This window comes from Chiloscyllium plagiosum, unplaced genomic scaffold, assembly GCF_037043375.1.
Source record: "Chiloscyllium plagiosum isolate Xiang-an unplaced genomic scaffold, Cpla_swu_hap1 HiC_scaffold_31, whole genome shotgun sequence".
Classification (NCBI taxonomy): domain Eukaryota; kingdom Metazoa; phylum Chordata; class Chondrichthyes; order Orectolobiformes; family Hemiscylliidae; genus Chiloscyllium; species Chiloscyllium plagiosum.
This window is the reverse complement of record NW_028270169.1, coordinates 1,033,237-1,049,607: the sequence shown is the minus strand read 5'-3', so window position 1 is coordinate 1,049,607 and position 16,371 is coordinate 1,033,237. Positions and strand designations below refer to the sequence as shown.

The window sequence follows — 16,371 nt, the reverse complement described above, 5'->3', positions numbered from 1 at the left end:
AGCTCCAGGCCCAGAGCGTTGGGTATTACAACATTTCAACTGCTCATCCACTCTTTTTTAAACAAAGGTTGATGTTTTCCATCTCAACTGTCCTCCCAGGTAGTGCATTCTCGATTCCCATTACCCTGTAGGTGAAAACACCTTTCCTCAAAGCCAACCAAAAAATCCTGCCTTTCATTTTAAACAATGGTTCACTTGAGATAGACCCTTCAACTAAGGGAACGTTTTCTATCCACACGGACTATGCCCTCAATCTTATAAACCCCTAACAGATCCCCTATCAGTCGTTCCTGCTCTAAAGAAAACAGCCTGAGCTTATCCAGTTTCTCTTCATAGCTAAAAGGTTCTTTCCAGGCAACATCCTGATGAACCTCCTGTGCACTCTTTCCAGCGCAACCAAATTCCTTCCGACAGGTGACCAGAACTGCACACAGTACTTCAGCTTCTCATAACTCCAACATAACCTCTCTGCTCTTCTGATTTATTTCACAATTGATAAAGCTTCCTATGCCTTAAATAGCCTATTAATCTGTCTTGTTGCCTTCAGGGATCTGCAGACCAGCATCCCCAAATCCCCCTGCTCCTGTGAGTATCCTAATGTCAAGCTCTGTAAATTCCTTTTATTTTAGATTTTGAGAGGAAGGTTGATACAGAGGTTGTGAGGATCAGGGAAGACCAAAAGGGACAGGGGTGGGGAGAGTGAAAGATAGAAAGCAAGTGAAGCGTGAGGGGAGAGACTGAGTGTGGGAGTGGACACAAGAGATATTGTTGCTTTTCCCATGCTGACCATCTAGGGACATGATTAACGAGCATATTTAGACCTAACCATTACCTTTGAAATCGTTCCTGCTGTTCCCTTTGCTTGCGGATTTCAGGGAACTGTTTCTCATAATACTCCCTAGTCTTGCTCTCCTTGGCCTTCCGCCGGGGGTTGTTTTCTATTCTTTCTACTTTTTTTTCCCACACCTCCATCAGCTGGTCATAACGCTGGCAGATCTTCTGTTCCTGAAAAACAGGTATCACAAATGAAGCGGACAATTAATACTGGAAAACTGGCAGCATTGTGCTTCTGCACTATGAGACACCAGTAGGTTTTTGCACCGAAAGAGTGATTTATATAGCATTAGGAGATTAAGGGGAATAAGAGAATATCACTGGGTGGACCACATTTTGCTGTCCTCATCTCATTTTTGGCAGATGGATTAACTCAACTTAAGGACCAAACCGCAAACAGGATTAAGGGACAGTAAAATCTAAAGTAGTGAAATAATTGCAGAGGGGGAAGAAAATAAGATTAGATGCTTAGGAAACTATGAAACACAATAGCAATCAGCTTTTCCAACAGCTTTAATCAGAAAAACATCAATATTCAGGACTGGAAATTGCAAAATGAAATCATAGGTAGACTCACGGAAAACAATTAAAAGCAATTAGTGAGCATAATAAGAAGCCAAAGATGAACGCTTTCTCCTATACATATAAAACCTTACTCTCTGAAATCTCAGTAACACCAAGTTAAATAAAAACAAAGTCACAATGTCATCTGTTGCTGTGAAACTTGTGTTCTTTTCTCATCGTTGCCTCAAAATATAGACACTAGGAGCAGGGGGAGGCCATTCAGCTTTTCAAGCCGCTCCATCATTCAATGTGATCATGACTGATCTCTTGTCTCAAAGACATATGCATAATAATTGCCCTAGAGAATGTGGTGTCTTCCTGAACTAGTGCAGTCCACACGGTGTTGGGATGCCCACAATGATCTAAAGGCGGGAGTTTCAGATTTTTGGCCAGGCAACAGTGTAATTATTGCAATGTATTTCCAAGTCAGGATAATGAGTGGCTTGGATGGAAACTTGGAGGGGATGGTGTTATCACAATGTCATTCATAATTAAGCTTTAAAAAAAATTCAAGAATCATAGCATACCCTTTGTTTGCGAGCATGGTTTCTCCTCTTGAAAAAAAGAATCAATTTTTTCCTCATTATTTGGTTCCTAAAATAGAAACATATGCAAAAGTATTAGGCAATGAATAATCTAGATTTGGCAAAAGAGTTTTAACAATAGGGTTGCTAACATGCATGGGATTAAAAAAAACAGAGGTACATAATTACATTAAAGGGGAAAGCCTCAGCGGCCAGGTCTCTGACACTGAGCCTGACTCTGTGGCTCAGAAAGGAAGCAACAAGAACAGGATTCAACGATCAGAGGAACAGACAGGAGATTCTGTGGTCGCAAACAAGACTCCTGGATGGTATATTGCCTCCGGAGTGCGTCAGGGATGTCTCAGATAGAGTCTACAGGATTCTTAAGGAGGGAGAGCAGCCAGAAGTTGTGGTACACATAGGTACCAATGACATAGCTAGGAAAAGGGATGAGGACCTGAAAAAAGAATATAGGGAGTTAAGCTGGAAGGTAAAAGGCAGGAGGAGCAGTAATCTCAGGATTGCTAGGAACAGACAGCAGACGAACATGTGACTGCAGGGCTGGTGTAGGTGGGAGGGCTTCAGATATGTGGATCATTTAGATACCTTCTGGGGAAGCTGGGACCTGTACAAAGAGGACAGGTTACATCTGACTGGAGTGGAACCAACATCCTGGGCGGGAGGTTTGCTAGAGCTCTTCAGGAGGGTCTAAACTAGTTTGGCAGAAGGTTGGGAACCGGAGCTACAGATTGGAGGGTGGAGTAACTAGTGAACAGCCAGATACGGCATGCAGAGAGTCTGAGAGGAGGGCCAGACAGTTGATAAGGCAAAATTGCAGTCAGTGTGATGTGCTGAAGCGTAGTTATTTTAATACAAGGTAGTATCAGGAATAAGGGTGATGAACCGAGTTCCAAGTACTGTTCCATGCTCTATGACGTAGCCATTACAGAGACTTGGATATTACAGGGGGAAGGAATGGTTGTTGGATGTTTCAGGGTTGAGCTGCTTCAAAAGGAAGGGGGTGGGGGATGGGTGGGGGTGGAGTGGCATTGATAATCAGGGACAGTATCACAGCTGCAGAAAGGGAGGTCATCAGGGAAGGTTTGTCTACAGAGTCAGTATGGGTGGAAGTCAGAAACAGGAAGGGAGCAGTCACTTTATTGGGAGCATTCTATAGATTGACAGAAGCAACAGAGACATGGAGGAGCAGACTGGGAGGCAGATTTTGGAAAATGCAGAAATAACAAGGCTCTTGTCATGGGTGACTTTACTTCCCTCAAAACAATTGGAACCTCCTTGGTTCAAATAATTTGGATGGACAAGTTTTTGTCAGGTGTGCCCAGGAAGGATTCCTGACTCAATATGTAGATAGGCCGACTACAGGAAGGCCATATTGGGATTTGGTGCTTGGAAAGAACCAGGTCAGGTGTCAGATCTCTCGGTGGGACAGCATTTCGGTGACAGTGATCACAACTCCCTGACTTTAACTATAGTCATGGAGAGAGATAGGAGCAAGCGGTGTAGGAAAGTATTTAAATTGGGGAGGGGGAATTACAATACTATTAGGCAGGAATTGGGCACCTAAATTAAGAACAGATGTTCTCAGGGAAATGCACGACAGAAATGTGTACGTCGTTTAGGGAGCACTTGCTGATAGTCATGGATAGGTTTGTCCCAATGAGGCAAGGAAGGCCTGGTAGGGTGAAGGAACCTTGGGTGACAAGAGATGTGAGAACATCTAGTCAAGAGGAAGAAGGAAGCTTACTTAAAGGTGAGGAGGCGAGTATCAGACCGAGCTCTGGAGGGTTGCAAGGTAGCCAGGAAGGAAGTGAAGAATGGACGTAGGACAGCTAGAAGGGGGCATGAAAAAGCTAAGCGGGGAGGATTAAGGAAAACCGTAAGGCATTCTACACTTATGTGAGGAACAGGAGGATGGTCAGAGTGAAGGTAGAGCCAATCAGGGATAGTGGAGGAAACTTGTGCCTGGTTTCCCAGGAGGTAGAGGATGTCTTTCATGAATACTTTACTTCAGTATTCACTACTGAGAGGGACCTGGACATTTCTGAGGACAATGTGAAACAGACTGATATGCTTGAACAGGTTTATGTTAAGAAGGAGGATGTGCTGAAAATTTTAAAAAACATAGGATACACAAATCCCCTGGGGCAGACAGGATATATTCAAAGTTACTACAGGAAGCAAGGGAAGAGACTGCTGCGCCTTTGGCGATGATATTTGCGTCCTCACTGTCCCCTGGAGTAGTGCCAGATGATTGGAGGGTGGCAAGTGTTATTGCCTTGTTCAAGGATGGGAATATGGATAATCCTGGGAATTATGGACCAGTCAGCCTTACGCCAGTGGTGGGCAAAGTATTGGAGAGGATTCTGAGACACAGGAATTATGATTACTTGGAAAATCATAGTTTGATTAGGGATAGTCAGCATGGCTTTGAGGGGGAAGGTCATGCTTCAAAAGCCTTATTGAATTGTTTGCAGATGTGACAAAAACACATTGATGAAGGTAGTGCAGTGGATGCGATGTACATGGATTTCAGCAAGACGTTTGATAATGCTCCCCATGGTGGACTCATTCAGAAAGTAAGGAGGCATGGGGTACAGGGAAACTTGGCTGTGTGGATACAGAAGACAGAGAGTGGTAGTAGATGGAAAGTAATTAGCCTGGAGCTTGGCGACTAGTGGTGTTCTGCAGGGATCTACTCTGGGACCTCTGTGATTTTAATAAATTACTTGAATGAGGAAATGAAAGGGTGGATTAGCAAATTTGCCAATGACACAAAAGTTTGGTGGAATGGTGGATAGCGTGGAGGGCTGTTGTAGGTTGCAACAAGACATACATGCAGAACGGGGCTGATAAATGGCAGATGGAGTTCAATTTGGAAATGGTTTGAATACAGATTTCAGGGTCAAAGGCAGGATTCTTGGCAGTGTGCTGGAACAGAGAGATCTTGGGGTTCACGTCCATAGATCCCTCAAAAGTTGCCACCCAAGTTAAAAATCACACAACACCAGGTTATAGTCCAACAGGTTTAGTTGGATGCACTAGCTTTCAGAGCACTACTTCTTCATCAGGTGGTTGTGCAGTATAAGATCCAACAGGCATATAACATACGATTTGCAACTATAAATAATTCTCAATACAGAGACCTGCATTCATTTGTAGTTCAAACCCAGTGAAAATACTGTTCATGCATGGCACAAATCCAGCTGCTCATTAGCTGGACACAGTCAACGAGCTTGTTGAAATTATAAACTAATGGAATTTATTCCCAAATTGACCATACAATTGAAACAAACAGTGAACTCTCAAGTCTGCCTTACTTTTTTTCTAAATCATATCAACATGTGTTTCCCTTCTGCCCTCTGTTAAAACAAGCAATGAATAGCTGTTCCTGAGTAAGTGCAGAGCCTGGTGAGTGTTTTATTTTAACCTGGGTTTATGTCTCAAGTAAATGGAGGACTTCGAACAGTTCAATTAAATCTTTTCTCATTTGTGAAGACACGAAGAACAGTGGGGTTGATTTGCAGCACCCACCTCCTTAAGCTACAACATACCCATTTAAAGGTCGAGTTTCTAAGACTAAATTTTTGGTCAAAAAGCAGGTGGTTAATTCTTTTTTTAAACACAAATAACATTTTTGGAGAAGTTGAGATCCACCCTCTCCCATCACCATGCTATTACAGCTGCTAAACAGAGTCGATTAAGTGGAAAAAATACTCATTTCCAACTTAATTTATAATGTAAGGCAAACAGAGGCAAACATATTTCAATTAAATTTTTATATACATAAATAATTTTCATGGAAAGTGCCATGAATTTAATGAAGTTAGTGTATAAAAATTAATCAAGTTTAAATAGTAAAACCATATATACTAACTTACAGAACTTCACTCAGCTAACTTCTAATTTCTCATGCTACAAGAAAACTTATCACTTTGCAGCCAGGCAGGCATGTCATACAGACAGAGATTTACAGCAAGGAAACAAACCCTTTGGCCCAACTTATCCAGGCCATCCAATTTTCACAAATAAACTAGCCCTGCTTTTGGACCATATCTCCCCATATCCCATCCAGATACCCGGCTAATGTTTCTTAAATGACTAAAATGTATTTGTCTCCACAACTAGGTCTGGCAGCCCATTCCAGACACTCACCACCCAGTGAGAAAAAATTGCCTTCTGGATCATTCTACATGTTTAGATGGATAGAGCAGGAGGAAACAGTAGAGGTAGTGGAGGAAGTTTCTCAAAATGGAGAACTGTGACCAGTGTTGTTCCACAGAGATCCATGCAGGGACCACTGTTGTTTGTGATATACATAAATGATTTGGAGCTGAAAAATGTATTGCTGGAAAAGTGTCCAAGGAGCAGGAGATTTGACATTTCGGGCATAAGCCCTTCTTCAGGAATGAGGAAGGTGTGCCAAGCAGGCTAAGATAAAAGGTAGGGAGGAGGGGCTTAGGGGAGGGGCGTTGGGAATGCGATAGGTGGAAGGAGGTTAAGGTGAGGGTGATAGGCCGGAGAGAGGTTGGGGGCGGAGAGGTCGGGAAGATGATTGCAGGTCAAGAAGGCGGTGCAGCATCACCTTCTTGACCTGCAATATTCCAGCACTGCCGTCTTGACCTGCAATCTTCAGCACTGCCGTCTTGACCTGCAATCTTCAGCACTGCCGTCTTGACCTGCAATCTTCCAGCATCGCCTTCTTGACCTGCAATCTTTCAGCACCGCCTTCTTGACCTGCAATCTTTCAGCACTGCCGTCTTGACCTGCAATCTTCAGCACCGCCTTCTTGACCTGCAATCTTTCAGCACCGCCTTCTTGACCTGCAATCTTTCAGCACTGCCGTCTTGACCTGCAATCTTTCAGCACCGCCTTCTTGACCTGCAATCTTCAGCACTGCCGTCTTGACCTGCAATCTTCCAGCACCGCCTTCTTGACCTGCAATCTTCTCAACACCGCCTTCTTGATCTGCAACCTTCTCAACACCGCCTTCTTGACCTGCAACCTTCTCAACACCGCCTTCTTGACCTGCAACCTTCTCAACACCGCCTTCTTGACCTGCAATCTTCCAGCACCGCCTTCTTGACCTGCAATCTTCCAGCACCGCCTTCTTGACCTGCAATCTTCTCAACACCGCCTTCTTGACCTGCAACCTTCTCAACACCGCCTTCTTGACCTGCAACCTTCTCAACACCGCCTTCTTGACCTGCAACCTTCTCAACACCGCCTTCTTGACCTGCAATCTTCTCAACACCGCCTTCTTGACCTGCGATCTTCCGGCACCGCCTTCTTGACCTGCAACCTTCTCAACACCGCCTTCTTGACCTGCAATCTTCTCAACACCGCCTTCTTGACCTGCAATCTTCTCAACACCACCTTCTTGACCTGCAATCTTCTCAACACCGCCTTCTTGACCTGCAACCTTCTTCCCAACCTCTCCGACCCCACTCCCTCTCCGGTCTATCACCCTCACTTTAACCACCTTCCACCTGTCGCATTCCCAACGCCCCTCCCCCAAGTCCCTCCTCCCTACCTTTTATCTTCGCCTGCTTGGCGCACCTTCCTCATTCGTGAAGAAGGGCTTATGCCCGAAACATCGATTCTCCTGCTCCTTGGATGCTGCCTGACCTGCTGCGCTTTTCCAGCAACACATTTTTCAGCTCTGATCTCCAGCATCTGTAGTCCTCACTTTCTCCCCATAAATGATCTGGAGGAAGGTGTAGGTGGTCTGATTAGCAAGTTTGCAGACCACACTAAGATTGATGAAGTAGCAAATAGTGAAGGGGAATGTCAGAGAATGCAGCAGAATATAGATTGTTTGGAGAGTTCTATAGAATCCATAGAATCCCTGCAGTGTGGAAACAGACCCTTTGGCCCAACAAGTCCACACTAACCATCTGAAGAGTATCCCACCCAAACGTATTACCCTATTACTCTACATTTACCCCTAACTAATGCATGTAACCTACACATCCCTGAACACTGTGGGAAATTTAGCATGGTCAATTCACCAACTTGCATATCTCTGGACTATGGGAGGAAACCAGAGCACCTGGAGGAAATCCATGCAGACACAGGGAGAATGTGCAAACAATCGCCTCAGGCTGGAATCGAACCCAGGCCCCTGGCGCTGTGAGGTATTATGTTGCCCCAATATGTGCATTTCAAACAAATCGCCTCTTACTCTTCTAAACTTCAGATACAAGCCTAGTCTATTCAACCCTTCTTCTGAAGAAAATTCTCACTCCAGGCATTACTCTGGTAAACTTTCTCTGAACTGTATCCAACCAAACACATTTACATCCTTCCCTATATATGCTGACCATAACTGTGCACAGGACTCCACTGGTGCGGTGTCACCAGTGCCATGTATAACAAAAACATAACTTCCCATTTTTGCATTCCATTCTCCTCACAATAAATGAGAAAATTCTATTAGCCGCACTGTAGGAAGGATGCAAACACACTGGAGAGTGAGCTGAAGTGGTTTACAAGAATTATTCTAGGGAGAGAAACTTCAGTTATGAAGGTAGATTGGAAAGGTCCCCCACGGAGAGAAGCTGGTGAGGAGAAGATCTGTTATAAATTTTAAAAACTGAGAGGTTCAGTTAAAGTAACTTGAGAAAAACTTTCCCCAGTTATACCATCTACAAGATGCACTGCATTTTGGAAAGACAAATCAGGGCAGGACTTATACACTTAAAGGTAAAGTCCTGGGTTGGGCACAGAAATGGCAGATGGAGTTCAATCCGGGCAAATGCAAAGTGATGCATTTTGGAAGATCCAATTCAAGAGAGAACTATACAGTAAATGGAACAGTCCTGGGGAAAATTGATGTACAGAGAGAGATCTGGGTGCTCAGGTCCATTGTACCCAGAAGCTGGCAATGCAGGTCAATAGAATAATCAAGGCAGCATACGGCATGCTTTCCTTCATCGGACGGGGTACTGAGCACAGTACTTGGTAAGTCATGATACAGTTGTATAGGACTTTGATTCAGCCACATTTGAAATACTGTATACAGTCCTGGTCACCACATTACCAGAAGGATGTAAATGCTTTGGAGAGGGTGCACAGGAAGTTCACCTGGATGTTGCCTGATATGAAGGGTGCTAGCTCTGAAAAGAGGTTGAGTAGATTAGGATTATTTTCATTAAAAAGACAGAGGTTGAGGGGGTACTTGATTCAGGTCTACAAAATCATGAGAGATGTAGACAGAATCAACAGCAACAAGCTTTTTCCCATAGTGGGGGACTCAATTACTAGGGGCCATGAGTTCATGGTGAGAGGGGAAAAAGTTTAAGGGAGACATGCATGAAAAGTTCCTTATGCAGAGGGTGGTGGGTGCCTGGAACGTGTTGCCAACAGAGGTGGTAGAGGCGGTCACTATAGTGGCATTTAAGATGCATCTAGACAGATACATGGAAGGAAGGAAGCAGAGGGATACAGATCCTTGGAAAATAGGTGACAGGTTTAAATAGAGGATCTGGATCGCCGAGGCTTGGAGGACTGAGGAGCATGTTCCTGTGCTGTAATTTTCCTTGTTCTTTGTATCTCTCCTCTCTCAGCTTATACCAATGTCCCTAGTTTTAGATTCGGAGAAAGTGAGGACTGCAAATGCTGGAGATCAGAGTTGAGAGTGTGGTGCTGGAAAAGCACTGCAGGTCAGGTAGCATCCAAGAAGCAGAAGAATTGACGCTTCCGGCATAAGCCCTTCATCAGGAATGAGGCTTGTGGGTCGAGGCTGAGAGAAATGGGAGGAGAGTGGGGGGAAATCAGCTGGGAAAGCGATAGGTGGATGAAGGCGAGAGAGGTGGTGCTAGGTCAGAGGGGCAGTGACAGACAGGTCCAGGCGATGGTGCCAAGTTAATGTGGGGGATAATGTGGGGGAGGGTGGAATGAGGATGCTGTTGAAATCCACATTTAACTGACCCCTCTGACATTCAGTTGATCAAAATCTCACGATATGCCACTAAGCTTAGTGTCATCCACAAACTTACTAACCATACCTCTTAAATGCTTATCCGAATCATTTACATACAAGAATAATAATAGTGGGAGCCAGCACTCACTTTTGTGGCACACTACTGGTCACAGGCCTCCAGCTTGATAAACTCCAAATTGAGGGGTGATAGATTTAAGACAGGGCAGGTTCTTTACTCAGTGGTAAGGGCATGGAATGCCCTACCTGCCAATGTAGTTAACTCAGCCACATTAGGGAGATTTAAACAATCCTTAGATAAGCACATGGATGATGATGGGATAGTGTAGGGGGATGAGCTTACAGTAGTTCACAGGTCGGCGCAACATTGAGAACCGAAGGGCCTGTTCTGCGCTGTATTGCTCTATGTTCTAAACAATTTCTATCACCATCCTATCTTCTACCTTCAAGCCAATTTTGTATCCAATTGGCTAGCTCTCCCTAGATCCTATGAGTTTTAACCTAACTCAACAATCTACCATGCAGTACCTTGTCAAAGGCTTTGCAAAAGCCCATGTAGACAACATCTACTGCACTGCCCTCATCAACGTTTCTTGGCCACCCTTTCAAAACTACTCAAATTCGAGATATGATTTCCATGCACAAAGCCAAGTTGACTATCCCAAATGAGTTCTTGCCTCTCCAAATGTCTGCAAATCCTGTATCTTAGAATTGCCTCTAACAACTTATCCACCACAGATGTTCAGCTCATTGGTCTGTAGTTTCCAGGCATTTCCTGGGCCTTTCTTAAATAAAGGAACAACATTAGCCATTCTCCAATCTTTGGGCACTTCAACTACGGCTGTCAATGATAAAAAATATCTCTGGCAGGGGCCCCATAATTTCCTCCTTAGCATCTAGAATGTCCTGGGATATATTTCATTAGGGGTCCAAGGGATATATCAAGAAGATCAAGGATTATGGGGAGAAAACGGGAGAGTGGGGTTGAGAAATCCATCAGTGATGATTGAATGGCAATCAGATTCGATGGGCTGAAAGGCCTAATTTCTGCTTCTATGTCTTATGGCCTCATCTCTAACACAATATGTTTTAAGACTTCGAGCACCTCCTCTTCATTAGACTCGCTTCAAGACATCACTCTTTATCTCCCCACTATTTGCTTATTGCTTAGCATCCATACCTATCTTCATAGTAAATATTGAGAAGAAATATTCATTTAGAATCTCACCCACCTCTTGTGGCTCCGCACATAGACAACCTTGTTGATCTTTAAGAGGCCCTATTCTCTCCCTAGTTACTCTTTTGCCCTTCATCTACTTGTTGAATCCTATTGGATTCTCCTTTACATTATCTGCAAAAGCCATCTAGTTTCCCCTTCAAACCCCACTGATTTCTCTCAAGTGTACTCTGACACACACTGTACTCAAGGAATTCAAATGATCCCAGCTGCCCATACATGTCTCATGCCTCCCCCTTTTTCTTGACCAGGGCCTCAATGACTCTCATCATCCAGGGTTCTCGAGTCCTGCCAGCCTTACCTTTCACTCTAATAGGAACATTCGGGCCCTCAATCCTCATTAGTCCACTTTTGAAAGCCTCCACTTACCAAACGTACCTTTGTTTGCCAACAGCCTCTCCTAATCAATTTATGAAAGTTCCTAAGACCATCAAAATTGGCCTTGCCATCATTTAGAACTTACCTACCCCTTTCCATAGCTATTTTAAAACTAATGAAATTATGGTCACTGGTCCCAAAGTGCTCCCTCACTAACACTTCCGTCACTTGCCCTGCCTTATTTCACAAGAGGTCAAGTTTTGCCTCTTCTCTAGTAGGGTCATCTACATATTGCATGAGAAATCCTTCCTGAACAGATTTGAATCTCTCTTCATCAAAGCCCTTAAATACTATGGCAGTCTCAGTCAATGTTAGGAAAGTTAAAATCCCTTACTATAACAACCCTATTATTTTTGCAGCTATCTGCAATCTCTGATCTGATCCATGCTCTATGTTAACTTGTGTATTGTCCTTAACTTTCTCCTTTGTCTCCAATTTCACCCCACTGCCAGACTAGTTTAAACCTTCCCAAGTGGCTTTAGCAAATCTCGCCATCCGAATATTAGTTCCCGTCAAGTTCAGGTGCAATCTATCCCTCTTGTACAGGTCACCACTACCCCAGAAGAGATCCCAATGATCCAAGAATCTGAATCCCTGCCTATGCACCAGCTCTCAAGCCACACATTCATCTGCCAATTTCTCCTATTGCTACTCTCACTAATGTGGTACCAGTCATAGTCCAAAAATTACTACACTTGAGATGCTGCAATTTAACTTTCTGCCTAACTCTCTATAACCCCATCCCTTTTCCTAGCTGTCATTGATACCAATATGTACAACAATCTCTGAATGCTCATCTTCCCCCTTAAAAATTTCCTGGAACCACTCAGAGATGTCCTCAATTCATGCACCAGACAGGCAACACACCATCTGGAGCCTGGACCACAGCAACAGAAATGCCTGTCTATGCCCCTGACTTGCAAGTCCCCTACTACTAACTCACCTGGACTCTACACAACCCTGCTCTACAGCAGAGGCAACCGTGGTGCTACAGATCTTGCTGTTGCTGTTGAATTCCTCTGAGAGGCTATTGCCCACAACAGTATCCAAAATGGTATACAGTCATGACTTCCCACATACGACAGATGACCTCACCTACCATTACTTAAACTTGAATGAACTTCGTCTTATTGTTAATGTTTCCAATTGCATCATGAGCCATATCATTTCACTTTGTGATCTTTTGATTTTTTGATCACTTCATCAAGTTTACTGGATATACCACTTTCTTTGAACAATTTGATAACATTCTCCATTGTAATCTTTCATAGGTTCTAAAACTCTCACAGGAGCACATGTACATGTCCCTTGATAAATGTCTCCTCACCTCTAATCATCCAGTCATTTTTTTTTTCCAAATGCAACCCTTCAAGGACTTGTTTACAGAAACATTCAATAGTTGAATAAGGCTAGTTCAACCACCAGAAATCAATACATCATCACTGCTATGCAATCTAGCTTCAAGAACAACATAAGAATTGAATTGAACACATTCCAAATAAGAAAATATTTTTATTTATGTAATCCTCCTGGTCAGAAGCTTAAAACTTTTCTCAGTCATACTTTTAAGGCACGCTCTTCCATCCATCATCATGAACATGGATCCTTTGTAGATTGCTGTTTTGGGAGGACTTTTCTGGTAAGGATCACAATTAGCTCAAGCTTTATTCCTTTGGGACATACAACACAACACAACTGTGAATCTAATATGAAACAAAGAACTACAGATGTTGAATATTTGAAACAAAACATTGCTGGAGAAGCTCGACAGAGTCCAGCAGCATCAGCAGACAGAAATCAGAGCTAACATTTCAACTGCAGTTGAACTAGACTCGAAATGATAACACTGCTTTCTCTCCACAGACGCTTACCATTGTGAATCTAGTCTTATCACAGGCAGATGCCTTCATTAAAACAGTTTTTTGTCCAACTTTTCACAACGTTTGAGCTGGTATATCAAATTTCACAGAAGTCTCATCCATATCTGAATACTGGCTGATTTGTATCCATTCTCTCATTGATATTGGACTATAAACCACTGAAATGCAATCAAGTTCAGCCAGGAAATCTGGCTATGAAATCTTAATGGTCTCTTGCAGCACCATATCATTACTCTTCATAAATCCAGTAAGGTATCCAAACCTAGCTTGAAAATCTGAAGCATCTAATTTTTTTGACCTTACTTTGTGTAATCTGTAAATGTGGCAAGCATACCTTTGACTCCTTCTTCCAAGTCATTTATATAAATCATAAACAGTCAAGGTGGTGAGTTGAAGCATACAATGTGGAAGAGTCTAGTGGAAAACCAGAGGATTGGGAAGCCTTTAAAAACCAGACAAGGATAATGAGAAAAACACAATATGGAGGGAGAAGATGAAATGTGAGAGCACGTTAGGTAGTAATGAGAAAATTGTATGAGTTTTTTAGATATATAACAGATAAGAGAGGGACAAGAGTGGACACTGTACCAATGGAAATTGAGGTTGCAGTAGTAGTAATAGGAACAAAGAAACAGTGGAGGAACTGAACAGATACTATGCATCAGTTTTCACAGTGGAAGACACCAGCAAATACCACAAATCCGAGGGGCAGAGGTGACCATCAGCAAAGAGAAGGTACTTGGGAAGCTGAAAGGTGTGAAGGTGGATAAAACACCTGGACCAGATGGGCTATACCCCAGAGTTCTGAAGGAGTTAGCTGAGGAGATTGTAGGGGCATTGGTGGTGATCTTTCAGAAATTACTGGAGTCAGAGAGGGTCCCTACTTATGAAGGGAGGAAGGCAGAAGACCGCAAACTATTGGCTGGTTTACCAGACCTCGGTCTTTGGTAAGATTTTAAAGTCCATTATTAAGGATGAGATTGTGGAGTACTTGGAAGTGCATGGTAAAACGAGGCTGAGTCGGCACGTCTTCATCAAGGAGGGGTTTCATGCCTGACAAATCTGTTAGAATTCATTGAGGTGGTAACGAGCAAGATAAACCAAGGAGAGCCAGTGGATGTGATCACTGGATTACCAGAAGGCCTTTGATAAGGCACCACACAGGAGGCTGCTAAATAAAACTAGAGGCCATGCTGTTAGGAGCAAGGTACAGGCATGGATAATGGATTGGCTAACTGGCAGAAGGCAAACAGTAGGGTAAAGGGGTCTTTTTCAGGATTACAGCTGGTAACTAGTGGAGTCCTGCTGTGGTCCACAACTATTCATATTATGCATTAACAATCTGGACGAAGGAAATGAATGCATCATTGCTAAGTTTGTAGATGACACAAAGATGAGTGAAGGGACCGGTCATGTTGAGGAATTTGGGAGTCTACAGAAAGACTTGCTCAGGCTAGGAGAGTGGGTAAAGAAGTGACAGGGATGGAATACAATGTGGGAGAGTGAAAGATAATGCACCTTGATAAGTAGTAGTGTAAGGTATTTTCTAAATGGGAAAGGCTTCAGAAATCTGAAGCAGAAATGGATTTGGGAGCCATAGTTCAGGATTCTCTTCAGACTAACATGTAGGCTCAGTTGGCAGTTAGGAAGGCAACTGCAATGTTAGCATTCATTTCAAGAGGGCCAGAATACAAGAGCAGAAATTTACAGAGGCTGCATGAAAAAAAAATGCTCTGGGTCGGACCACATTTGGAATACTGATAGCACTTTTGGCCAGTATCGAAGGAAAGGTGTGCTGGTGTTGGAGGAGGTCCAGAAGAGGTTTACAAAAATGAGCCTGGGGATGAAGTGCTTATCATAAGAGGAGTGGTTGAGGATTCAATGGAGTTTAGAAAAATGAGGGAGAACCTGACTGAATCTTAAAGAACACTGAATGACTTGGATAGAGTGGAAGTTGATAAGGTTTTTCACTAGTAGGAGAGACTAGGACCTGCAGGCACAGCGTCAGAGTGAAGGAGTAAACCTTTAGAACGGAGATAGGGAAGTTTTTTTTAGCCAGAGGATGACAAATCAGAGATAGATAGGTCGTTGATTGGTTGGGGAATCAAGGGTTACGGGAGAAGGAAGGAAAATGGGGTAAAGAAACACATCAACCATGATGAAACTGTGGAGCAGACTCAATAGGCTGAATAGCCTAATTCTGCTCTTATGTCTTACGAATGTCCGAGCACCAATCCCTGTGGTCCACCAGTCATTACCTCTTGCTAACGTGAAAAGGACCGATATATTCCAATTCTGTTTCTTGATAGCTATCCAATCTTCTACTCATGCAAATATGCTACTCCCCCCTACCATAAACTATTATATTCTGCAATAAAGTATGATGTAGTATCTTATAAAATGCCTTTTGGAAATTCATCTGGCTAAGATACATCCAGTTGTCCCCCTTCATTAACAGAATATGTTACTTCCTCTAAAGACCTTCAACAGAGTAGTCAAACATGATTTTCCTTTCATAAAACCTTGTTGACTCTGCCTGATTCCCTTTAACATACCCAAGTGTCCTGCTAGAATCTCTTTCATGATAACCTCTAACATTTTCCCAACGTCAGATGTTAAACTAACTACCCTATACTTTCCTACATTTTACTCCCTTGTTTTTGAATAAAAGAGTAGCATTAGCTATCTTTCCAATTTAATGGGCCCACCCCCAAATCAAGACTGTACTGGAAAATTAAAACCAATGCATTAACTATTTTACAAGTCAAGTTTCTTAAGACCCAAGAACCCAGGTACTTGTCCAGCCCACAGCACCACCAATTTACTCAGTTTCACTTCTCTAGTGTTTGTAATTTTCCCAAGTTCACTTCTACTTTCCTTCCATTTCCTGAAGCTTCCAGATACAGTGGAAACTCGATTATCCGAATGTGATGGGCGGGCACTATTTCATTTGGATAATTGATTATTCGGAAAATTAAATGCCTTTCCTCTGGG

At 43.1% G+C, this 16,371-nt stretch overlaps 1 protein-coding gene across 15 annotated transcripts in view; it reads right to left on the bottom strand.

Moving 5' to 3' along the window:
- The window catches only part of ncor1 (nuclear receptor corepressor 1), a 411,320-nt gene that overhangs the window by 258,051 nt on the left and 136,898 nt on the right, over window positions 1–16,371 (bottom strand). For all 15 annotated transcript variants that reach the window (XM_087977100.1, XM_087977101.1, XM_087977099.1 and 12 more), the window contains 2 exons: window positions 1,926–1,992; window positions 833–1,005 (listed from right to left, as the gene is read on the bottom strand). In XM_087977100.1, coding sequence (XP_087833226.1) covers window positions 833–1,005; window positions 1,926–1,992 — 240 coding nt within the window. The remainder of the gene's footprint in view (window positions 1–832; window positions 1,006–1,925; window positions 1,993–16,371) is intronic.